Here is a 25806-nt window from a genome sequence, read left to right on the forward strand (position 1 = left end):
CTAAAGCAATTGATAGGCATTCTGAACTGCAGGTATTGAATTGTGGCCATATTAAACTATTAATTACATATGTTTTCACAAAATGCAAATTAGTGCTCAGGTGAGGGGGAGAGAAATGGACTACATCCAACTCCACAACTATGCCTACAAAGTTATTTTTGTTTTGCTTTCACTTTATGTGTTTAAATCTGATAGCTCTAAGATGGTCAGATTTCCTGCTGATACTTAAATGCAAAATGAAAAGCAAGTTATTTTATTTAAAGGAAATATGCACCTGATCACTTTTCCTAACTTATGGTTTTCTGTTGATACCTTCTATATTGTTTGTTCTTTCCCTTTTTCTATAGATGCTAACTTGGAATGGTTCTGGCTGAGTATTAACTTGCGTTTCTGCCTTGCTTGGTTTGAATGTAACTCCCTTAGTGCAATTCAGGGAATACACTACTAGCTACTGACATTAAATCTTGCCAAATGGACTTGTTAGTTTCCTTCTAATAGAGCTGATCAGCCATCCCAATATAAACTGAACCAAAGCCAAGTCAAAAAATAAAATAAAATATAGAGGTCAGAAAGAAACCTAGGCAATCAACCTAGATCTGGGAGTCTTGAATCCTAGCTGACATGTCTGACAGACCAACACATGACGTAGTACAGCTTGTTTCCTGGCATAGCTTTTACTTCGGGTTTCTTAGAAATACTTTACATTTTCAAATTGGGTTTCTGAAAGCAAACCATTGTCATACTGGGACAGAAGACAAAGCTCTCTAATAAAGCTTGTTTTGATTCTGCTGTGCCCTGTGTCAGCTTGCACCACTGAAACTTAAAAGCAAACTCTGCCTTTTTCCTCATAGTCATCTACGGCACTCTATAGCTTACTATCAAAATGTGACACCTAACGAGTGTAATAGGCTCCATATGACAATGTCTGCTGATGCATACCTATGGTTCTTCATCTGAGTCAAGAAATGCAGCTATTGCTAGTCTTAATTAAAAGAGTGCCTAAGGCAGCCTAGTATTTTGAACAGCCATTACAGGAATGTAAATGAGTAGTGGTAAAAATGGTGGAGAAAGACATTTGCAAGACACAAACAGAAATCAGATGCTTGATGCTCTTTGCTTGCCAGTGACTGTTGTATGCCAGTTATTTTGATAATCCTCCCCCAGTGACTAGAGTGAAACTGGTAAGCCAGGTAGTTTGAATGCAATGCTTTGTTAAAAAAAAAAAAAAATCCAGTATAAACATACATTCTAAATGAGATCAAAAAAGAAAGTCTGGAACGTGAGATTTTTCTTTTGTGTTATATGTATGCTCTTGAAAAAAAATACATATTGTAGTAGTGTGAGAACCAGGAAGTGAGAATGACCGAAGTGACTACTCTGATGTAATAGGGCAAGCTGCAGTGAGGTAGCAAATGTTAAAAGGCACAGGAGAGCGTCTGGGAACACGAATGCAAAAGGTTTTCCAAGATGTTGAGCATTCCAACCCCCATTTCTCCCATTTCTTTTGAACCTGTCTTCACTACAAGACATTATTACGACAGAGCTGTGAGAAGCTGAGAGCTGATAAGGTGCTGACAGTGATACTGTGCTCACAAGGTGGGGGGATTTCTTAACAGCATGAGGAATACTTGTAATTCAGCCCAAAGTCTTGCAGGGTTTAATTACAGGTAGTTTTGATGCTATGTGAAACATGACTGGACTTGTGTACGTTGACTTCAATACAGAATTTTTCATTTAAAAGGAAACTTTGTACAGAAAGATGAAAAGGCAAAAGTGGTTATTGCAAGGGGAAATGCAACAGCACTTCAGGAAGTCAGTGTAAAAATCCCCTGTAAGTGCTGAGGTGGAAAGTAGGTTTTGTGCTGACCACTTGCAGAAGGTTAGTTTCTACCAGGGAGGACTGATGTGTAGCACTGTCCTACAGCCTCAACTATGCTTAGCTTTCTAAGGCACTGTTAAACTTGCAAGTATGTTCAAAACAACTGTTCGGTGACTAATTTAACTGTCACTAGCTGTTGTGCATTAACTGGAGGATGAAATTGGCTTAATTCGGTGATTCTTGCACAAACCTTCATTTCTGAGGAATGCCATGGAGGTGTTCAAGGCCAAGGTTAGCAGGAAGGTGGGTGCATCGCCATTACCTGAAGCAGCTGTATGTTCTCTGATGCATGTTTGGGGGAACAGAATGGGGGGTTCTTTTTTAAAATCATGCTACCTCTTCCAATCTGCTGGATTATCATTCTTTTTGAAGAAAATGGAGAAAAGCCAGCAGTGCAGCTTAACATGGAGCTGCACTGATACTGATATAAGAGGATAAGTAATGTGTTAACTAGATCCTAGATGTTATAATTCTTTAGTAGTTAGGTAATGGAATAAAAGAGTCGACAATAAATGCTTCATTTAAATTGGTAGTGTTCTATTTTGCCGAGTAAGGTAGACACTGTGTGTTTTGGAAAGAAGGACTTGCAGTGCCCTCATGAACACTGCCACGCACAACGCGGCAGCAAGCACTGCGCCAGGTGGGTGGCAGCTGGCCTTGGCTCCCTGTTCCCTTCCTCGCCACAGTGTGACTGTGGGGTCGTCTGCTGCAGTCAGGAATGGCAGCTTGTGTTTGAAAAAGGAAAACAAAACTGGGAATCATAGAACCACAGAATATGCTGGGTTGGAAGGGACCTGAAAGAATCATGCAGTCCAACTCCTGGATCTGCACAGGAACATCCCAAAATCAGACCCTCTGTCTGAGAGCATTGTCCAGATGCTTCTTGAACTCTGTCAGGCTTGGTGACGTGACCTCTTCACTGGGGAGCCTGTCCCATTTCCCGACCACCCTCTGGGTGAAGAACCTTTCCCTAACCCCCAGCCTGACCCTCCCCTGTCCCAGCTCCATGCCGTTCCCTCGTTTCCTGTTGCTGTCCCCAGAGAGCAGAGCTCAGCGCCTGCCCCTCTGCTCCCCTTGTGAGGGAGCTGCAGGCCACCATGAGGCCTCCCTTCAGCCTGCTCTGCTCTGGGCTGAACAAACCAAGGGACTTCAGCCATTCATATGTCTTGCCCTCTAAACCCTTCACAATCTCTAGACATCAGGAGGAGGTTCTTCACTGAGAGGGTGGTTGCGCACTGGAACAGGCTCCCCAGTGACGTAGTCACTGCACCGAGCCTGTCTGAATTTAAGAAGAGATTGGACTGTGCACTTAGTCACATGGTCCAAACTTTTAGGTAGACCTGTGCGGTGCCAGGAGTTGGACTTGATGATCCTTATGGGTCCCTTCCAACTCAGGATATTCTATGATTCTATAATTCTATGATTCTATGATCTCTGTAGCCCTCCTTTGGACACTCTCTAATAGTTTTATTGTTGTTATATTGTGTTGCCCAAAACTGTACACAGGACTTGAGGTGACGCCGCACCAGGCAGAGCAAAGTGGGCAGTCCCTTCCCTCGACCAGCTAGCAGCGCTGTGCCAGATGAACTCCAGGACACAGCTGGCCCTTTTGGCTGCTGGGGCACACTGTTGATTTATAATCAATTGGATTTGGTTCACGATTATAAATGTGGTTTCACTGCCTGTAATGAGGGTGTCATGCAAACACAAAAAGGAAAATATATGGCCCGAAGATTATTGTGACCCATCATAGGTCTGTATTGTCTGTTAAGAGTCCTATTCCCAGCTGCAGTATGTTTCCTTACAGCTGGGGCATATACCTAGCATTGTTTCCAGTGAGCAGCCTAAAGAAAGAAGAATTTGACAATCACATTGGAGAATCCATTTTCAAAATAAAACTGGTAGTTCCAAGATTTCAAACTGAATGTATACATTTATTTTTGTATACTGTAATTTATATTCTAAGGACTGTCTCAAATTTGATTGGAAGTAGTATGACCAGTTAAATGGGCATTAAAGTAATAAAGTTTTTTAAAGTATGGAATGTTTAGTGGATATAACGTAAAAGTAGATCCCCATAAATAAATATCTCCAGTGATAGTTCCCTAGTTTAATACTCTAAGGTGCTTTTTAAAAAGTGAATGTGGTTGTCCATGTCCTTGCTAAGGAAATGGCAAGTAATTTTTCTTTTTATGAAAACGGTAGCTGAGTTTTTTTTTTAAAAAAAAAAACATTTAGTTTTTTTTTAAAAAATTTTTTTTTTTTTTTTTTTTTTTTTTTTCCTGGTAGCTGGTATAGAAATCATGAATTTGAAAAGCCACATGCCTCATACTGCTTGTTTAGTATAAGGCTGAAAGTTCTTTGTTCAGGATGAGGCTAGAGATATACAAGTGACAGGATTTACACTTGGAAAAAAAAAAAAAAAAAAAAAAAAAAAAGGTTTCCCAAAAGGTTTCCCAGCATACAGTCCCTCCAGGATGGAGGTTTTTGTACACCTGCTTTTCACCAAGATTGTAGTGTGGAGGAGGCAAATGTTTTCATTGCTTACTAGCATCTGACTGTTACAGTGTTAGAGTGTGTCATTCGTAGGCACCCAAAATGGCTCAGGGGTCTGTAAGCCAAGCATGGCAATATATTTGTGGTACTGACATCTGTGATGGAGATAATGATGAAGGGACACGTTTTGAGGAAAATGCAAATTGAAAGGAAATTGTCCTGTTATCTAGACTTTGATCACTTTGCATGTTTTTGTAGTTAGACATGGTGGTGGTGCCTAAAGTATTTGAGGGAAACAAAAAGTGGCTTGCCGTAATTGGAATAATATGTGTGGAATCTCACCTCTCCCTCTGCCGTGAACACTCTTGGGCCCTGAACAGTCTGAAAGATGTGGGTAATCAGCACCTCTGAAATTTGCATCATTTCCTATTTAGGAATTTAATTCTCTGATACAGATTAGAAAGCTTTGGCTAGTGTAACATATGTATTAACAAACTGCTTGTTGGGGAGTCACACATGAAAACCAAAGAGACGTTGCAACTTGAAATGGATAAGGAGGCATGGACTTTTATTTTTGTCTTATTCTTTCAGGTTAGTTTTGAAGCAGGCTAACTCTTTCTACAGGAGGTGTTGTAAAATTAATCTCAGTAAAACAGGTGTTTATAGCAGAGTTCCCTCTTCCAAATATTTGCCTAACAATAGTGTGATTAGGATCTTGGTGTGGGGCAGGCTGACTTTTGACTGCATGTGTGTATCTGTATGAGCATGTCTGTACACTGCTTTTTTGTTTGACAGAGAGAATATATGCAGGTAATCTGAATCTGGGAGAAATGCTTTGAACATGAGCTAGGTCTCAAGCCTGTAGGAAGGCTGGTAGACTGAATGGGACAGATGAGGCAAATAAAAATGGATGGAAGCATTTTTAATTTCAGCAATTGGAGCACTGAACAAACCGAAAGCAAGACTAAGCAATGCATACACTACACTGTTAAAATAATCTACTTTATGCTTCTTCTGTGTTGCTTGATTTTTAATATGACTCGTGTTTCTGTAAAACAATGCAAAACAGGCTTGGAGGAGCTGCTAGGGATGAAACTGGAGGCACTGGCAACTGTATCTGTGCTGCTGGGCAGTCCATTGTTGTGTTGGATCACTGAAAAAACAGATGTGTCAGAAACAGTGAGGTTCTGATTTAAAACCTGCAATTGCAAAGTATCAAATAATGTTAATACTAAAACAGATCAGCTAGGGACAAGTGTCTAAGGAGAATTGGGGTAATGCTATTTCTATCCATGTTAGCTGGTCTGATAGAATCACAGAATCATTTAGGTTGGAAAAGACCTCTAAGATCATCAAGTCCAATCTTTAACCTCATGTTGCCAAGTCTACCACTACACTGTGTCCCTAAGCACCACATTTACATGTCTTTTAAATACCTACAGGGGCGGTTACTCCACCACTTCCCTGGGAAGCCTGTTCCAATTCCTCATAACCCTTTCAGTGAAGAAATGTTTCCTAATATCTAACCTAAACCTCCCCTGGCACAACTTGAGGCCATTTCCTCTTGTCCTATCACTTGTTGCTTGGGAGCACAGACTGACTCCCCACACCAATACAGCCTCCTTTGAGGTAGTTGTAGAGAGCAATAAGGTCTCCCCTGAGGCTCCTTTTCTCCAAACTAAACAACCCAGGGTCCTTCAGCTGCTCCTCATTAGACTTGTTCTCTAGACCCTTCACCAACTTCATTGCCCTTCTTTGGCCAGGCTCCAGCATCTCAATGCCCTTGTAGTGAGGGGCCGAATACAGAGGAACAATTGCTTTCCTGGTCCTGCTGGCCACACTGTTTTTGATACAAGCCGAGATGCTGTTGGCCTTTTTGGCCACCTGAGCACGCTGCTGGCTAATATTGAGCTGACTATTGTCCAATACCCCCAGGTCCCTTTCCGACAGGCAACTTTCCAGCCACACTTCCCCAAGTCTGTATCACTGCATGGGGTTGTTGTGCCCCAGGTGCTGGACCCAGCAGTTAGCTTTGTTGAACCTCATACAGTTGGCCTTGGCCCATAGCTCCAGCCTATCCAGATCCTCCTGCAGAGCCCTCCTATGCGCGAGCAGATCAACATTCATTCCCAACTTGGTGTCATCGGCAAACTTACTGAGGGTTACACTTGATCCCCTCATCCAGATCACTGATAAAGATATTAAAGAATATAGAAGATAGAAAATGGGATCTTGGCCTACAAAGCACAGCCTTGCCTGGGGTGAGTAGGTGTTTGTACATAGCAGGGCATCTCTTCCATGCTGCTTATGGACATGGGAAGGCATGGCACATTAGTCCATGTTCTGCTCATGTTTTCTAGATGGCTTTGTAGCCGGGGAAGCTAAGGGTTTAACAGCTTAAAGAAATGACATGTACTGCATTCAGGAGCCAACTGCAACAGATCAGCTCTGCATCGTGTCTTCATACAGTGCACAGCTCAGTATTGCACAAGTGGCTTTAATAAAGGGTGACACATGCAGAGACTACCTAATACAACACCTTGATGTGTTTGTTTCTGCAGAAGCTCCTAAATCTAAAGTAGTGTTGATGTCTGACCAGAGTCAGGCTGGGCGGTGGACCTTCAGTGGCTATGCACCTCCATGGCCTTCAGCTATAGAGTCCTCCAAATGAAGAGGGCTACGTCCAAAGACTTTGATAGCTGCTTTCAATGTAACCCATGAAATCTTCATCACTTTTTGATCAAATAACTGATAGATTTTGTCTTATTTAGGAATTCTGCTTAGCTAGCTAGCAAAGATGAATTATACTGTGAAGTACTTGGGGTTTCAGGTTGATGCTAATATGAGTTGATAATTTTGGCAAAGCCTTTGCTGTGATGAATCTGCTGATCTTCATTACTATTCTGTTCCTGGAAAAATGGGTTCCTAACTGATGAATTAATACATACCTCAGAGCCCAAGTATTTCACATGAATCTTAGTAAGTCTCAGGTACAAATTTTTAATTTGCTCACAAAATAATCATCATATGTTTATTAAATTTTCTGATAACTCATTATACTTTTCAAGTGAAGCAGTTACTCGTGTATGAGTTGTTAAATAGCCAGACACAATTTCATATCAGCCTGCAGTGTGCTTAAATTATTATAAGCCTCATAATGGCAATCTATTATAAGTGCTCATAATTTACATACGTTAATGATAAATGGCCAATATTTAAAAAGTACATTGTCTATTGTCTTTCCCATTTTCCTGTGGTATACGTGTCCCCAAGAATTTTAAAAGAACTTAAAAAATAAAGTTCTTCATAAAAAAAAAAAAAAAAGAGGTATTCTACTTCTAACCAGAGAAAAACAGGACTAAAATCTGGCTGAAAATTACACCCTTAGACTTGGCAATACAACTTCTTAGGGTTCTTCTACTGGTTGCCTATCAGAAGAAAACAGAACAGTAACAAAACTGGCATTGGCTTTTTTTAAATATCAAAGTTAGAAAATCATGTGAGGATAATTTCTGTGTTTTAAGCATTTACTTTTCTTTTACTCCATGCTCCTTTACTAGATTTTGAGGTTCATAAGGCTTTGGAGGAAGAAAAGGAGGCACAGTAGTTACAGGCCTGTGCACAAACTGAGGAAAGAAGAAAAGATTACCAGCACAGACTGGTCACACGCTCCCCAAGCACCAAGCTGAGATGTTCCCAATGTACTGTCATGCATCTCGTAGCAATAAATATGCTGAATCACTAAGTTTTAAGGACTCATCTGGAACAACCATAACATGTGGAGACCACAGGTCATGCATGCATCTAATGAGCCAATATCTTGTTAAGTTCAGATGCATGAAGCTGCTGTCACAGACCTGCAGGTATGGCGTTGCTTCAGCTACCCACTCTCCAGGAGAAAAGAGAAGAAAAAGAAAAGTCACTATTACTGAGCTGTGAAGAGGCTTGAACCTGAGTGATACCTAATATTTTTGCTCTGCTAACTCCAAGTAATGGCAGAGGAAAAAGATTTGTGAGGATAATTGAGAAAGAACAGAGAAGCAGGGCTTTGTGGCTGGAGGCAGGGCTAGTGAATCAAATTCTATATAGGGATTTGCTACAGGCATCTTCTAAAATTAACCAGGTAAACTGTTTGTCTGGAGCTGGTGAGTTAGGATAGTGTGTGTATGTGTAAGAAGAAACATGAAATTGCACTGCATTTCTTAAGAAGTAGCAAGTTTTCAAAAATCTTTTGAAATTTATGCTTGGAAGTCCCTTATTTCCTTAAGTCCCTATATGAATATCCCTTTATAAAAACTTCTATTGCTTTTTCAAAACAGAGGTGTAAAGCAAATCAATGAAGTAACAGGGATGCAAAGCTTTCCTCAAGATCTTTTTTATTTTGAGTAGTTGGTGCCAGAGCACTTTCTGGGATTGGTATTTCTTTTGGTTTGGGTTGTTGAAATCTTACCTTGGGAGGGATGTGCATTTTACAGCTCCGGTCCGCAGGTGATGTGATATAACTCATGCTCAGGAACTGGCTTGCACCAGGGCTACTTTGGATGGACCTGCCACATGCACCTGCATTGCACTGAAGGCAGCAGGACTTCAGAAGATACCTGTTGCCTTCATGAACTGTATTTTTTTAGAGGTTGATTGAGCTCCCCACACTTTACATGAAGCTGAGCATGAGCTTTGGAAAGTTAGTTTTGGCAGTCATGCAGTGGTCCTGATGTGATGTTTTCTGCACTGAGGGTGAGGGTAACAGCTTGTCCTCCTCCTCTGTCCATTCTTGGGAGAGCCAGACCCTTTCATGGGTTGTGGAAGTGTTCGCTAAATGACATTTTTGGAATGTTACATGCACTTAATAAATCTACCTGATTGGACAAATCATTACTGACAGAAGAGAGAAAGAAAGAGGATAATTCTAGGAACTTACTCATTATAGAAGCACAATTTGAAATATAAAACTTGGAAATAATATTTTCTGTCCTGAACTGTACTAATGCATGTGTCCTGTGTTCCAGGGACTCATTGCCATCCTATCAGTTTAGTCTTCACCCATAAAATTTGAAATGATCTGTGAATTCTTCTTGTTATACTATGGTCTTACGGACTTTAAGTCTTTTTTTTTTTTTTTTTTGGACACTATTATCCCAGGAAATCCTGATTATCATAAATGTTCAATTTTTAAAGGGCTTAACGTGTTTGAGGTGAGCTGTAGATGTGATATTTTGTGATGCAAGTACTGCCAGATTATTCCTTCTGTACAATAAGAAAGATAACCTGTGCAAGCTCTCCATTCTTTTCCTGCATTCTGGAGGAGAATGGAAGCTTCAGGATGAGCAGAATGGCTAGCAGCTCTTAGGAACTCAAGAAATCCTTGTTCCTGTTGTAGAAGTCCTCCCTAGTGCTCACTAGATCTGTTTCTTGCTCCCTGGGAAGAGCACAACAGGGGAAGCGTACTAAACATGCTGCAAAGCAGGTGAAGTCTCTTGTAACTTTGATGTGTTACATTTAACTGTGCTCTTCAGAAGTACTGGTCTGCTAACAGGTTCCTCAAAGTTGCCTGAAAATAACGAACATATTGCAACTACGTATATTGTGGCTACTTCTAGACTGCCTCTAGACCTTTTCCTATCAAGTAGTGAAGAGGCAGAGCCATCAAATGTCGTTCCCTTTTGGAGGAATGGTGCTCAGCACCATTTTTTTTTTTTTTTTTTTTTTTGAGGATCCTCCTTTTGGATGTGCTTATTGCAAAGTGTTTTGCACTCAGCTGGTAGCTGCTAGAGCTGGAAACCATTACGTGACTGCAGTAGTACAAGGAACTGAAGGTATACTGGCCTTTGAATAGTTGGAAACTATTTATTATTTTTTTTTCATGGTCTTTAATTAATGTTTTTTTTTTTTTTAGATGTTGTCATTCTCCTATTTATTAGATTGTAGCCCTTTGTCAGGGAGGAAGAAGAAAGTCCTCACCCTTGCAAATGTTAGTATGTAGGCAGTAATGCACACTGGATTTAACACTGTATACGTACAGGCCTTAGTGGTTTAATGCAGTTTGCTATTTTGCTTCTGAGACATTTCACTGAGACATTTCTTCAGGGAGTTTTTCTTTAAATAAAATGTCATTGTGGCAGGTTTTTTTTGTTTTTGTTTTTGTTTTTTTTTTGTTTTGTTTTGTTTTGTTTTGTTTTTCTTCTCTCCCTTGATCTTTATTTTTACATATTTTTTTTTCCTTTCTCTCTCCCTCTCTCCTTTTTTTCACTCTGAATGCCTGGTTTCATGAACCCAGCACTGTTCAGACAACCAAGTGACCTGATTGCCAGCAAAGCTGAGTGACTTGGATGAAGAGATTAAAACTGGTTCTGTACACTTAAGACAGGACAATAATTCCTTGTGAATAAATTCAGGAAGGACTCTGCATTCTGCCTTCATATGGCACAAGGCAGGATTAGCCCGGCAAGAATACTCAGCACAGTCACAGAGAGGGTTACATGGCTTGGTCTGTGTGCTAGGTTTCTTCCAGGTGCAGATGGCTTTAATTTCAAAATGCTTTTTAAGTCTGCTTTCTGTCTGCGGCACCCTGTGACTCCTTGCACTGGAGGGTGCAGTGCTGTCCTTCAGGCAGGGTTAAGGTGGGACAGGGACCAGACCAGCATCTGTCTGTCACAGTGGAGCAAGTTGTTTTTTCCTGGAGAATGTGACAGGGGAGCCTGGATATGCTACTGGGGACTGGGAGAGGAGGAGGAGGAGGATTTGGTGTTCAGATACAGGGGAAAGGAACATCATGCCATTGCTACCCGCAGGGCTGGCCAATAATCCTAGTGATTGCTGCGATTTTGCACGATAGCCTGGCATAGCTGTGATGAAGGCTTTTAAAAAGGGAGATTTAGGATTCAGTGTCACAAGGAGCAAATCTGTTCTGTTATAAAGTAGTTGAAACTGCTCTGGAAGGTGGCAGTCCATTTGCAGCTGTAAATATTTACTAATAAAGCATAATGATAGTCTCTGAACCTCTTCCCTATCTTCTGCTCCACTGTCTGGAGCCAGCTGGCTGAGATGCAAATTGAGACACAGCGATTTCACAGCATACCTCTGAGCAAAGACAGTGTGTGTTTCTTTTCATAGTTTGGGAGCACTTGTCTCATGTGCATGCTTCTCTGCTTATAAAAGGTCCTTTGGCATATGTATTCTGTAGCTAGCTCTATCTGCAGTTAAAAGCTTTCCGTGGAAAAAGAAATAAATCATGGTGAGTTACTACACATGAAATAGCAAAATCTGGAAAAATACAGAAGACACAGCAAATGAAATTAAGCTCACAGTATCTGGTCTTTGCTGGGAAACAAACACAGGCTCAATTAGGGATTACAGATTGGGATGCACACATGACTTCAGTATAAATCTTTGATCCTGCTGACTTGCAAAAGCTCTTTCAATATTTTTTGTTTGTTTGTTTTAACAGTACATAAACAGTAAGCTGAAGCAATTTTTATGGAGTATCAGGAAGTCTAGATAACAAATTAATGTCCATAGCCTGCCCCTAAATACATAAAAAACTGGTATCTCTGCCATGAAGGTAGAGATTAGATTGCTCAAGTGCAGCTCTGTGGAAGTTAATCCTTTTAGTGGTGTTACCCATAAAATCCCCAACAATAAAGTAAGGTTTAAGCAATGTTATTTTACCATTTTGCAGGGCTGTGTGCTGACCCTTCAACAATATTTGCAAATTATTATTCTCCTTGAGACCTGAAATCAGACAGGTCTCTGCTGACCATAATTTCTCATTTTTGCCCAAGACATGTGGAAGGTCTGCTCTTGGGCTGTGCCTGTGCCTTGTACCAGGGGTAGCAGGTGAACTGTTGAGAGGCAGCCAGTTCTCAGTGGTATTTAAAGTAATTTACTATACAGCCTTCTATGAGCTCTTGTATGAATTTTTACTGGTCTGTATTCACAATTTTTGCAAGTGTGTGAAAAAATATAGGGCCTAAAAGACTGTGCGCCTTGGAGAAACAGAAAATTAGAATGATTAAGCTCCATTTGGAGAAGCTTATAAACATTTGTTTGGCAGTACTTTAAAAAATTACCTTCTCCACTGTTTTCAAATGGCATGAAACCATGAGATTATGTTTTTATTAAGTGTTTGTTGAGTCTGAACGATATATTTGTTTTAATATCTGAAGTATATTTTTAGGCAATTGTAGGGATTTTCAAGTTTATGAGTGAAACAATGTATGTAAGTGTCTCCTGCTTTAATAGGCAGAGTTTGCTTTGAAGTACTGTGAAAGATGTATATTCTTAGCTGAGACTCCCACACGCAGGGTATGTAAATGCTGGTATGGTTACACACGTGCTCAATGTGTGCAGCCATATCATTTCTTTTAAGCAACAGAACTGCGTACCTGGTCACTTCTGGTGCTTGAAAACCTTGAGCAGAGACCACAAAGCACACGCCCATCACTCCCCATCTCTTGTATTACACGAAACCACATTGTATGCACAGCTCAGGGGTGCCCCTGTTGCTTTAGCTGCCTTACCAAGGGGCAGGGTCTTGCTGTAGTTTGGGCTCTGTGTTTCTCGTCTGTACCCATTCTGCCATGTGGGGCTGTGAGGGGCCGGCTTCCTCATCTTGCATCCCTTTCTCAGGGTGAAAGGGGTTGCAGTATATGCTACTCCTCCACCATCTTGTCCCTGCCTTCCCCTGCCATTAAGGGTAGTTAGAGTTGGAGGGGTTCTGGGCTGAACTGTCCATAAGGCATGGGCAGAGCGGGGCCTGGGAACCGCAATGCTATAGGGTTGTAGGGATGGAGGTTTGGCGGCAGTGGTGCTCGGCGGGCTCAGTGTGCTCAGCTGCTAGTGCCTGACCAAACGGATATTGTCCCCTTTTCTGGAGACTGAAATTTCCCTCTTGCACATCAGCTGATCTGCTTTTGTTTCTCTCGGTGATAAACTCTGGGTTTTGGGTAACCACCTCTTTCTCTTTTCCATTACAGAGCTCCAGAATGGGAGGCAAACTGAGCAAGAAGAAGAAGGGGTACAGTGTCAATGATGAAAAAGCTAAAGACAAAGATAAGAAGGCTGAAGGAGCAGCAGCTGAGGAAGAGGAGACTCCAAAAGAGGCTGAGGATGCCCAGCAAACCACAGAGACCACAGAAGTGAAGGAGAACAACAAGGAGGAGAAGGGAGAGAAGGAATCTCAGGTTGCTGCCAACAAGACGGAAGAAAAAGAAGGGGAGAAAGAGAAAACAGTGACCCAGGAAGAAACCCAGAAAGCAGAACCAGAGAAGTCAGAGGCTGTTGTCGATGCAAAAGTAGAGCCCCAGAAGAACAATGAACAGGCACCCAAGCAAGAGGAGCCAACTGCAGCCTCTGCTCCTGCTGCCAGTAGTGAAGCACCCAAAACCTCTGAGCCTAGCAGTGATGCAAAAGTTTCCCAGCCTTCAGAAGTCACAGCTCCCAGCAAAGCAGATGACAAGAGCAAAGAAGAAGGGGAAGCCAAAAAGACTGAGGCTCCCGCAACGCCTGCAGCCCAAGAAACTAAAAGCGAAGTGGCCCCAGCTTCAGACTCAAAACCTAGCAGCAGCGAGGCTGCACCTTCTTCCAAGGAGAGTGCAGCAGCCACAGCAGCACCTAGTTCCACTGCCAAGGCCTCGGACCCTGCAGCTCCACCAGAGGAAGCGAAACCTTCTGAAGCCCCAGCGACTAATTCGGATCAAACCATAGCAGTGCAAGATTAAACTGGACAGCCTGTTGAAACAACCACTTAAAACAACCTGTGTCTTTTTTTTTTTTATTATTTTTTCAGCTATACTAACTCGTTTCAGATCTGAAATAACAATAAGTATTGCCCAGAAAGAAAAGGAAAAAAAAATGAAAAGGATGTCCCATCAAGTTGGGAGGGAGGGATGGGGGGAGAATCCAAATAGTATTTTTGTGGGGAAATATCTAATATACTTTCTGCCAACTTGACACAAGTCCTGGATTAAAATAAAAAAAAAAGTAAAATAGATGGATGTCTGAAAGTACAGCACATCTTTTGTATCTGAACTGCTGTAAATGCATTCCACCAATGTATCAAAATCTTCTTTTTGTTCTGTAATGGGGTTTGGGAGTGATGCGTTTGATTCTGCCCACTGGGTTTGTGCCAAGGCAATCAGATCTTTATGAAAGCAGTATTTTCTGTGTTTTTTTTTTTTTTTTTTTTTTTAATTTTATTTACAGCCTTTCTTATTTTGATATTTTTTTAATGCAGTGGATGAATGCCAACTTTCAGACAAAACCCACTTAGCTGTCCACATATTTCTCAATACCAATCCTCCAATTCTTCCTCTCCAAATATTTTTTGGGGTAAAAAGCATTCTCATCCTACTTAGCCTACCTAGATTTCTCATGACGAGTTAATGCATGTCCGTGGTTGGGTGCACCTGTAGTTCTGTTTATTGGTCAGTGGAAATGAAAAAGTCTGCGTTCATTGCAGTTCCAGTTTCTCTTCCATTCTGTGTCACAGACACCAACACACACTCATTGGAAAACAAATGAAAAAACAAAATGTACAATGGATGCATTGAAATTATATGTAATTGTATAAATGGTGCAACAGTAATAAAAGTTAAATAATTTAAAAAATAAAAAAGTGTAAAGACTGATTAAATCTTCACTTTCACCTCTTAGGAACTTGGCGAAGTAAATCCTTACACCCAGAGCAGAAGCGTTACATCAGGGGCTGCTCACTCACCTATTTATAGCAAAGGAAAGGTAAACAAAGTGCCATCAGTCTCATGATCCTAGAAACATGCTGCCATAAACCTCTGCTTCAGCAGTCACAAGCATTCACGGGTGAGGTTGGAAGTGGCAAATGAACAGCACCTCTCATACGTGTTTTATTCCAGGCAAAGTAGAAATGCCTCATGCATGCCTTAACATGTGGAAAAAATGTTCTCTTGCTCTCTCACTATTTTAAAGAGCTAGAGGCATGTTGACTGGGCTTTATCTGGGAGTGAAGCAGTGGATTTGATAAAATGATCTCTTAAGACAAGGCAATTACATTTAATCCTAGTCCTATTAAAATATTCTTAGTGCTTATACACTTTATTCTTTTTCCCATTGCCATTGTGGAGGAGATGAAATGCAGCTGTCACAAGAGGCCATTTCTGTTTATTTCAAATACAGCTACCCTTCTGTTGCTGAGCAGAGTTTAGCCTAGTATAAACAACATTCTTCAATAGTTCTGCCTGCTTGCCCCATTTTTATTAAGCAGAACAGAAACTTGCAGTTTCTGCTGAGTAGTGTCCTTTCTGGATATGGACAAAGATTTCAGTGTGGAGCCCAGAATTTACAAAACTGGTTAAAGCAGCATATTGAGTCCATCCATCAACAAGCTCTTGAGCTGAGCAGAGGTTTTGAGAAAAGTGGGCAATGGAAAACAGAAACACAGCTCGGACACGTAACAAAGGGATGAGTGGCCTTGTATTTAGTAAATAAGGGAAGTGGTGTTTAATAATGATATAAAATATTTCATATATTCTCCTTACATGTGGTGAGGATGATTCGCTCTGCAGAATCCCATAGTTCTTATCCTTTATTTCGGTCAGAAATTTGGGGGTTCTTACTTTGTGCTGGGGATACTGATGTGCATTGGTGCACCTGTGGAAAGCTTATTGGAACAGGCAGCTCTGGTGGTTTCAGATCAGGCCAAATACTTGCATGAATCTGGCACGACCATCAAGCTTTTGCGTCCTTAATGAAAAGGAGCCAATTTCCTGCAGTGTGTCAAAATAAAGTGGATTCTTTTGCACAAAGATCAGTACTCTGGCTTTTTTAAAAAAATGGGGGGGGGGGGGGGGGGGCTGGTTTCTCAGATGAAAGAGCTGAAGCCCTGCATGGGGCTAGGCAGATAACACATTCACTGTAGATTACCAAGCTTTGTGCTTGCTTATGCAGCTGTCACAGTCTTCAGCATCCTTGTGAGGCTAAGTCTGTTGCCTTCTCGCAATACTTTAAGAGCCCTCTGCCATCGCTCTCCAGTGTATGTGTGTCCTGGAGAAGGAGAACTTCTGTCCAGGACTCCTCCATGAATTTCACGAGAGAAGTGCAGGATGGAGAGGAGGTGTGCCGGGATCCTGCGGACTTTGCGGTGGTGTAGTACTGAACCAACCTGATGCTGATGGGACTGAATCAATGCTCTGCCTTTGGGCTGGAAGGGGTTGCCCATGGAGAAGAGGTATGTAAGTTGTTTGTGGGGATGGTATGCAAGTGTGCCTACTGACAGAATCACACCTTGGCTGATACCACGCCCATCCACTTTAAATACAATTTTCAAAGCAACACTCAATTGCTACTATTAAAATAGATGACATTCAACATCAGCCTTGTTGTCTCTTGAAATGTCTTCAGTTGGCATGCTTAGACTTGGTGAAAAGATCTTGCTTCAGTTCTCTGAGGCAATTTAAAATGCCCTTGTGCTCCACAGCTGCCTCCAAACCCAGACTTTTCTGCAGTGGTTGACAGCAAAATCTCAACATACATGCTGCAGTTCTCAGGACCTGCTTATTGGTGGAATTTTCTTCCTGATGCTGTCAATAGTGCAAAGGGATGTTATCCCAAGTGACTGGAAATCACTAGCAAACAGGTAAAGAAGTAAGCATGTGTGTTTGGGAAGCTGAGAGGCAATGTGACCAAAACCTGATGCAATTAAATGCTCAGTCTTCTCAAAAACTTAGAAGTAAAGTTGCCATATAATGTTTTTAATTCTTTCATTCACAGAGGGGATTGCAACACAGGTCTTGTCACAATATTTAAAACACTTTGTGTGCAACTGTTGGTGCAGAGGCTTAGACCATTGTTCCACAGTGCTGCTGATCTGTACCTACATACACAAGGAAAGGAAACACCTCTGTTCAAAGAGCTTATGAATTAAGAAGCATGATGGGTTAATAGAAATATGAAGCATGTTTCTTGCCTGAAGTGTCATGAAAAGAGGCTGGAGTCCTGCTTTTCTTCACCTCACTCCAGTAGCTCATCTCTGAGATCCTCCTTTTCTGAGCTATAATTACTCTTTAATAACAGAAAAAGTATGTGAAGGGTACTGAGCTAACAGGCGTGTTAACGCTTTGAGCCTAAATACATTGCAGATAACCTCAAAGACACAGCCCTTTTGTGAAAGCATGCCAAAGGAATACACAACTCAGCCCTGGGAAAGAGCCTTTGCTATTGTTTAAAGCCCCTGCAGAGAGATATTTGCAAGGTCTCCCTTGTTTTCCCTTGGAGACCATCGAGAATTTGTTGCTGTCCCTTCTACAACAGGAAGGTCAGTCCATTGGCCTTGCTTACACTTTCACAGCAGTTGATGTTAAACGGAGAGCAACTTAACCTTTACTTTTTGGCTTGCTTGTTTGTTTCTTACTGTATTTGAAATATACCTGCTGGCATTTTGATAATGACATTTTGAGATGGAAAAACAACTAAAATTATGTTAAGATACTGAATAATGAAATAGCCACCTTGGAGCAATGCTTACCATGTGCCCCGAAGCTGGTTTCTGTGCATTGATTTACGTGTCCATATGGGATAGACACCTCTGTGAAGCAAGAGTAAATACAACATTGTAGGATGTGTTGATGTGCTGTGTGACGGCACGTCTGGGTGTGCGAATACAGGACTGCTGGTACCTAAGGAGTCACGGGCTTCCCAGCGGGGACTCCCCATGTTCTGGCACTTACCTGCAGGGGGTCAGGGCTCTGTCCCACCTGGAGGTTGCCTTCTCCAGGTCGGCTTGAACTCCAGCTTGATTCCAGAGTACTGAACTGAGTTTGAAGTGGGTGGAGGGAATCTAGCCTTCAGTCTTGCTTCAGGAACAGCTTATCACTAAACTGAATTTTCATGAATTTATACTTATTTAGCAAAACTGGGGAGTGTGTCAAAGAAACCTCAGATTTTTTGCCAGTGCTGCAGAAAGCATTTTCTCACAGTATGATTTTTCAGTACACTTACTGTTATATTTTTGTTGCTGTCTCCTTGCACTGAATTCATCGTCTTCAAGGATTTTTAAAAAATATATATTTTTAATGTTAGTTGCTTGGTTTTCTCTTGTTTTATGGGGTCCTGTTTTTTTTTTTTTTTTTTTTTTTTTTGTATCAAACTCTTCTTCTGTCACCACATTTATCCTGAGTCTAGTGTGGTTGACTTTCTGCCTTTCGTTTCCACCTTTTTTTTTTTCTTTTTTTTTCTTTTTTTTTTTTTTTTCTTTTAACATCCTGTTGTATATTTAACCTCCACACCATATTTCATGCAATAAGAATGTATATCAGCTGTTGAGTAGCCAGATTTGGAAATCATGGCTCTCCAGTCATGGGAAAAGGACAATATAAGGAACAGCAGCATACATGCATTTTCCTTCACTGCTGTCACAAAGATTTTTACTTCAGGACCTGGCAGAGCTTTACTTGCTGCATTTATTATGGTGGGCCCAATTCCTGGCCACGGAGTCAGGTAAGCAGGAGAGCGTTTTTTTAAAAAAATTGTTTTGTTGTTGTCGTTTTGGGGGAAGGGAGTATGTCAAAATACAGCCACAGGAATTGGGACACAGGGCTTGTGACACAACCTTTTTGTTTCCTGGAGAAAGCATTGTTATATCTTAACTGGCCTCTACAAGGTTACTGAGTATCTCTCAACTTCTTCTTGTCAGCACACTTGTCCCTCTTACAGCATATTTACTTGTGTCCGCAATAAATATTAATTCCAGTACTTCCTCTCATGGATGTCTAAATGGATTCCCTCCATCCTTAGCTGGTCTTCCCTCCACAGTGTAAGTCCTACATTTCTGAGAGTCTCTCAGTGCACCAGGAAGCTTACTGAGTATCTCGATGACTTAAGTTCATCATGGACTTGGCTTGATCAAGATGACTTTTTATTTTGAGATTGTTCAGTCAAGTGAGTGCTGATCTGAGCTACAACTTGTTCCACTTACCAAGAAAAATTTCAAAGGCTTTACATGATGATTCTGTTGAGGACAATGTGAGACCTTCCCACAAGGCCTACCAGTCTGTTATTTGGAACATCATTAGGTTGCAGCAAAATGAGTGACTTGCTAAACATCATTGCCAGTTCAGCTGGCCAGTAACATTAAGTTAACACTTGAGAAAATTCAACATTCAGTCACAAGTGAGATGTAAACAAATCATACTGGACTCACTACAAGGACAGATTAGAGCTGTTCACATTAGGTTGTGAAGTAATAGATTATTTTTTTTTCCCTCTACTCAGTTGCAGCCAGTTCAGAAAAGCAATGTGACACAGGAGTATCTGTCTAGATAGTATTTTGACTTTGAGAATGGGGCAGACATGGCAAAGCTCATAGCAGCTAGATTAAGTTGTATGAGTCATAAACTAGAGGTCTTTAAAACTTAGCAGTTAGTACTTTAAAACTTAAAGCTGAGTGGTAGATGTTTTAATCACAAGCTACATGGCTCCCCTGAGAAGGTAGGCTACTAGAGACACCCTGTATGGCAGGAAGCCAACTGCTGAGCTTGTGTCTACCTATTCCAGTGGCTTTCATTTTTAGCACTCCCTTTACCTTATCTGTGTTTTATTGGCTTTCTACCAGTTTTGGGTTTATTATGTGTTAATAATAGAGAATAGTGTACTTTAATGACAGACCATACTGATGCTCCATTAATAATATATTTATTGCTTTTTTATTTTATTAATTTTATCTTTATTTATTTATTTATTTATATTGGTAGAGTTTGGCAGAATTCCAGACTGAGTCTGTAAAAAAATATGTATTTACCAAGTAGAATGTGAACTGACCTGGTAGAAATGAAAAGCTGGGAAAAAAAAAATATATCACTGGAAATTGGTGCAAGCCTGAAAGAGCAAACCCTTTATTCTGCAGTGGTCTGTGATTCTGAAATGGTTCACTATAAGCTAAAAAGCCCTATGAAGTTTTAAAAAGATATCACATGTCTATGCTCCAAATGCATTGTTCGTTTAAGCTCTGCTGCTCTCTCCAATTATTTGAAGCTTGTCAGCTGTACATCATTTTTAATTTTTTATTTTTAATAAAAGGGAGCATTTCCAAGCTAGCATTTTTGTTTCAAAAGGCAAACAACAGTAGTTCTTAATGACTGCCTGCATTGCAAAGGAAAATTTCAATCCCATTAAACCTTGAATAACCTTTCCCAGTAGTTCTTACACTACTTAGGAACCTTTTCCAACATTTTGTTTAAAAGGAAAGTTTCCCGATAGACAGTTTTTCAAGGACACATTCATGAAAGCAAATCTTTATAGTTTAACTTTTGAGGATAAGCTAAATGGTTGGTCTAGTTGAGCTTGGCCACTCACCTCAGGATAAGGAGAGAAAATCTGGAACATGGGAGGCCAGCCCATCAGCTGGCAAAATCAATAAAGTTCCAGTGAACATCATGAAACACCTTTTATTTTCAGTTATTTAACACAAATTTGAAAAACTAATTATTAGCAATAGAATGTCACATAATAACAGGTAGTATTTCATGGCTGGATGTGAGACAATTAAGCTGTTAGCCTTAGTGTTAACCTGATAAGAGACAGATTTGGATTTGAATGGAAGCAGTGTGTGAATACTAATCAGGAGTGTAAAGTAAGTTCTGAACTAGTATATTTAAAGTATTAATCAAAGACTAGGTAGTCAGTTCTTATGAATGTTTCTCTGGGCTTCTGTGAGACAAGTGGGACAACATAAGGATCAGCACATTTCTATATATGCACAGAAAGAAGGAATGGAGAAAAAAAATAATGGTATCAGAAGGAGTGGTATACACTTATTAATAAGAGTTCAATTAATGCTAGTGCATCAAGCTGCACTTAAATATACCAGTCTTGAATTTTGCGCTACAACAAGTTTTGATGTTCTAGCTCAGCTGTTTCACACATATGCTGGACCAGATTTTGGGGTGAGATTTGAAAAGCAGCTCTGCACTGCTCTTCACTGCACCACCCCTCTGTGTGCATCACAGCCGTGCCTGACCCTGGTTTAATCTGCCAGGACCATCAGCAAGGCTCTGAGCATCTGAAGGAAGGGGAGCAGAAACACCGGACAGGAATCTTATGGATATAGTTATAGCTCCCTTAAGGTGGGAGAATGGGAAATCCTGTGAAAGTCTTCCACATCTTCTATCGTTCTGTGATTGCCACAGATTGTCCCGGTGAGAATTGTTTTCTTTCACCTGAATAAGTAGGAGTTAGACTATATCTGCTTTCATGGAATAATAATTCATTCTAGATTGCCTTCAGCAGGTCTAAGGGCAGTACAAAGCACAGTTCAGTCTTAAACAAATCCCATGGTGCTGTATCTCAATCACTGCAGACTGTTATTCTGGGATACTGAGCATTGCCTTTTTAAATAGAGTTTGGAAGTGTTGTCTGAGTGCCCAGAATGAAAAATTTCTCTGTCTTTTTTTTTTTTTTTTTTTTTTCTTTACTTTCTTTCTTTTTTTCCCCTCTCCGTCTCATGATTTCATTACAGCCATTCATTTAACTTTCAGGCCATCAAAAGGCCAAGCTGCTTACTTTTCCCTGCATACATCAATCAAACTGCAAATGAGAAACAATAGCATGTGTTTTGGTCACTGTCTTCCCTGGGATATATATGTGCAGCACTTCATTTCATGTCTCAGACTGCTATAGGCAAGGATTATATTACTATTTTAACGGGACAAGATCATCCCTTTTTATAAATCAACTTGGGGATATGCAGATGTCCAGCAGTGGTGAGAATTTTCTAATCTTTGAGGGCTTTAGTTAAAAGTGCAATTCACAGTGGATCTCTGATGAAAAGTGCTAATAACCATGCAAACTCTCAGAGTGCTGCCTGTGCAAAACTGGGAGAGGCTTTCTTTTAAGAAATGCATCTGCTGATGTGGCAGAATTTGGCCAGCAAATTGTAGTGATCAACTGAATAAAAATGACCAGGAAAATCCCTGCCCCATGTACAGTGCTGACTGCTGAGCAATCACTGCTGTTCTGTGCTTTTTCCTTTGTGCTGGCCTGCGTACATCTCTACTAGTACTGGGTTAATTCAGATCTGGCATAGGTGTAGGAGAAACCACAAAATTTTAAACTCCCATTTTTCTCCCAGAGAGATTATTATTATTATTATTATTATTATTATTATTATTATTATTATTATTATTATTATTATTATTATTATTCCATGGAGGGAGCAATGAAGTTAGAGGCTGAAGCTCAGTCAGACTTTCTTGAGTCCTTGTGTGTTTCCACCCAGCCATGTTTGAACAGTAGACTACTCTGAAATGACTCAGTCCTATGCATAAGAGTAATTAGATCCACTCAAAACCCAGGAACTGTCAGTTTTGAGGATTCTTTCAAAGTCTTTCCAGCTGAAAACTCCATGGGTTCATCTCCCTCTGTGCTCTGTCTTGGCTCCTGCCATCTATTAACACCTAAACCTCAGAGCAAAATATCTGCAAAAACTGCTGGGTTTTATGTCAAAAATCTTGGAAACCATCACAGTTTCCATGCTTCTCACATCCCTCCAGTCTTATTTGGGCCAAATTCATCCAAAGCTCAGAGAACTGAAGGATCGGACTATGTGTAGAGCTTGCCATGATTGTAGCCAGAGTAATTATGCTGTTAAAATAATCATTAAAGCTATTAAAACAAAGGAAAAAAAGAAAACTAAAGATTTATCCAACTGGAACAACTGTGTCTAGGCAAAATACTTGAGCTTCCTGTTCCATAAAACCTGGAACTGCTGAGGAGTCTGCTGTGCCCTTCCACAGAACCTGAACTGTTTATGCAGGGGTGGTACCCAAGAGTCAGCTCACCTGGTATCTGAAACCAGTGGCGTCTTACCCTGCTAATGGGTAAATTTTCTCCAATGTTTTATCACTATGCAGATACAGGAGGGTGTGTAGTATTTTAGTACCTGCCTGGCTCTATAATACTCCCCCAAAGTCCCTAATCTTTATTGAACAGCTGTATCTTTTTCAAATAAGAAACATACATTTCTTGAAGAATATACAATTGGGCCTGTCAGCAGAAGTTACTGAATAACTAAGGGGAGAACGGTGTTCTTTGAGTCATTGTATCAAACCTAAACACAGTAATAAAAATAAAAGAACTCATTTTATCTTCTTAATGCAGTTAATAAAGATCTTAGAGGGTGGAAATGGCAGGTGGTTTTTTTTTTGGTATATATATTTTTTTCACTTGAAAAGTTTTTTTTTTTTTTTTTTTTTTTTTCCAGTTCTTTAGGGGAATATTCCAAATTTCTCCTATGTGTAAAGTATTTGGCATAACAGTAATTGCAACTGCTCATAGGACTCATTATCCTTTGTTGTGCAGGAACAATATCATTTTAAATCATTAAATGAATGGAACTATTTAATATGTACTTTGGCAAGTTTCACTCATGGACTAGGCATAGCTGTATTTGATTAGTTGATTTTGCTATGAAAGATAAATGGCAGTATACATACTCCCATTACATACAGCTGTTACAATGGGCCCTGTTATTTTGTATAGTGTGTGGCAACTGGATTCCAGTGGTGCCATATGATAAGTCAAACTACTCCTGCTAGGGCTGATAACCCAGACAATAACAGATATCACAACTCTGTTTATCAGTTTATATTTAATGAGATATTGTCCCACCCCCCTGGGACAAAGACAAAATACTTTTAAAAATTATTTTTTATTTATTTTATTTTTAAAAAAACATACTACCCTAGGTCTGCTTAGATTTAAAGCAATTGCCTAAGCAGAAAATCAAAACAGCTCCCAAAAGATGCTGGGGACTTAGGGGAAAGGGAGTAGAAAGGATGGAAGAAAACATATTTTTATTTTTGATTCATTTCTTATTATTTAACATTTGGCAATTTCTTTACTAATATATTTTATTTTTATGAGATCATTTTTGTTTTTAACTTTTTAGATCCTGATTCTTTCTGTAGATGGTCTTAAATGCCTAATCTACTCTTAATGAAGAGAAAAATGTCTTAGAAGTTTTAAAAAGCTGTCAATCTAAAATGAAGCTTCACATTAATTTGTAAGAATTGCACCTAGTTCAGGCTTCAAGTGCATGAGCAGTACCATAGCAAGCAAAGAAGTAGTCTATTGCAGAGTGACAGTCTAATTCACTTTGTTTTTGGAAAGCTGAATTGAAACCAACACAGTCTTGTCCTGGACAAGTTATCCATGCTGTTCATTACTAACTGCTGTTCTGAAGCCAGGCACATGCTCCTTACCCATGAAGCCCACTCTTCCCCCGCCTTCCCCCTCTTTAAGAGTCCAAGGGAGTTCTTGGTTTGCAGCCAAGCATCACAGTCTGGCCAAGCAGTGTCAACTGAGGAAGAAAAAATGCAATGAGGTTGCTCTGGTATAACCATTAGAAGAGCTGCTGATAAAACAGGGAGAGAAATAATGCCGCTGAGATGTAAAGCTTAAAAGCTTATGTTTCCATGTATGTGTAATACTACTAACTCTATTAAGTTATTCAAAAATATAAGGATTTATTACACCTTTGTGTACAATGCTGTTCCAACTGGGTATTTTGGTAAGCTGCCTTTATGTAGATAGCTGTACAACATAAGCTAATGCTCCACAAAGAGAGAAAATCTTGGGATTATCCTGAAATGATGAAGAGGGATTGTATGAATTGCAGTATTATAAATTACTACCTATTGGTTTAGTTAGTTTGGTGGGGGGGAGGGGAGGGCTTGGCTGAGAGAAAAGGGGAAACAGTCAGTGAGAGGGTTTAAAAGCACTGGCTAAACCCGAGAGACCAGAGAATTGTGAAGGGTGGAGGCTTTCTTGGCTTTCTTGTATCCTTTTTGTCTTCCCACTTGTAGACTCAGAAATTTTTGGCACTTCTTGTTATGTAATATTTCTATAGTCCTCTGCTGGTGGATGCTGATGATGTGCTCTAAGTCTACCATCTCCTCTTTTTCCTCTGTAGCTTTCCTGACCAGCAACTCATTTTGAGAATCTATAAAATATACTATTTTAAAAAAGTTATCTACATTTTTCCACTGACCCACCAGCCTCCCAGTTGCCCCCCTTCAGCATGTACTACAGTAGTGATCCTAGAGAGAGCTATCTCTGGGTTTTTATTTGTTTGTTTGTTCGGCTTTTTTTTTTTTTTTTTTTTTTTTTTTTTTTCTTAAAAATCTTGAAGGAAAAACATGACTTCTTTCCCTTTGGGGAACAAAAGATCCCAATCAATATGCCATTTTTCTTATGGAGTAAAATAAGTCAGTGAACTTACATGCTGTAACAATCTCTTTGATTTTCAGTGTTTAACCTAGCACGAACTGATTCACATGGGGGAAAATAATATCCTAATTCTGTTCTGAATGAAATTGAAAGAAGTTTGGCTTTTACTGGCAATGATTGCAGAATCAGATCCTTGCAAAATAAGGATCAGATTGTGCATCAGACTGATGGAATTACAT

General features: G+C 40.2%; 1 protein-coding gene across 1 annotated transcript in view; it reads left to right on the top strand.

Moving 5' to 3' along the window:
• The window catches only part of BASP1 (brain abundant membrane attached signal protein 1), a 52786-nt gene extending 37799 nt beyond the window's left edge, over nucleotides 1–14987 (top strand). Inside the window, exon 2 of the mRNA XM_035317907.1 lies at nucleotides 13348–14987. Within this exon, the coding sequence (XP_035173798.1) occupies nucleotides 13357–14091 (735 nt within the window). The 5' untranslated portion in view covers nucleotides 13348–13356 and the 3' untranslated portion in view covers nucleotides 14092–14987. The remainder of the gene's footprint in view (nucleotides 1–13347) is intronic.
• The last annotated feature ends 10819 nt before the right edge of the window (nucleotides 14988–25806 follow it).

Source organism: Oxyura jamaicensis, chromosome 2 (genome assembly GCF_011077185.1).
Source record: "Oxyura jamaicensis isolate SHBP4307 breed ruddy duck chromosome 2, BPBGC_Ojam_1.0, whole genome shotgun sequence".
NCBI lineage: Eukaryota > Metazoa > Chordata > Aves > Anseriformes > Anatidae > Oxyura > Oxyura jamaicensis.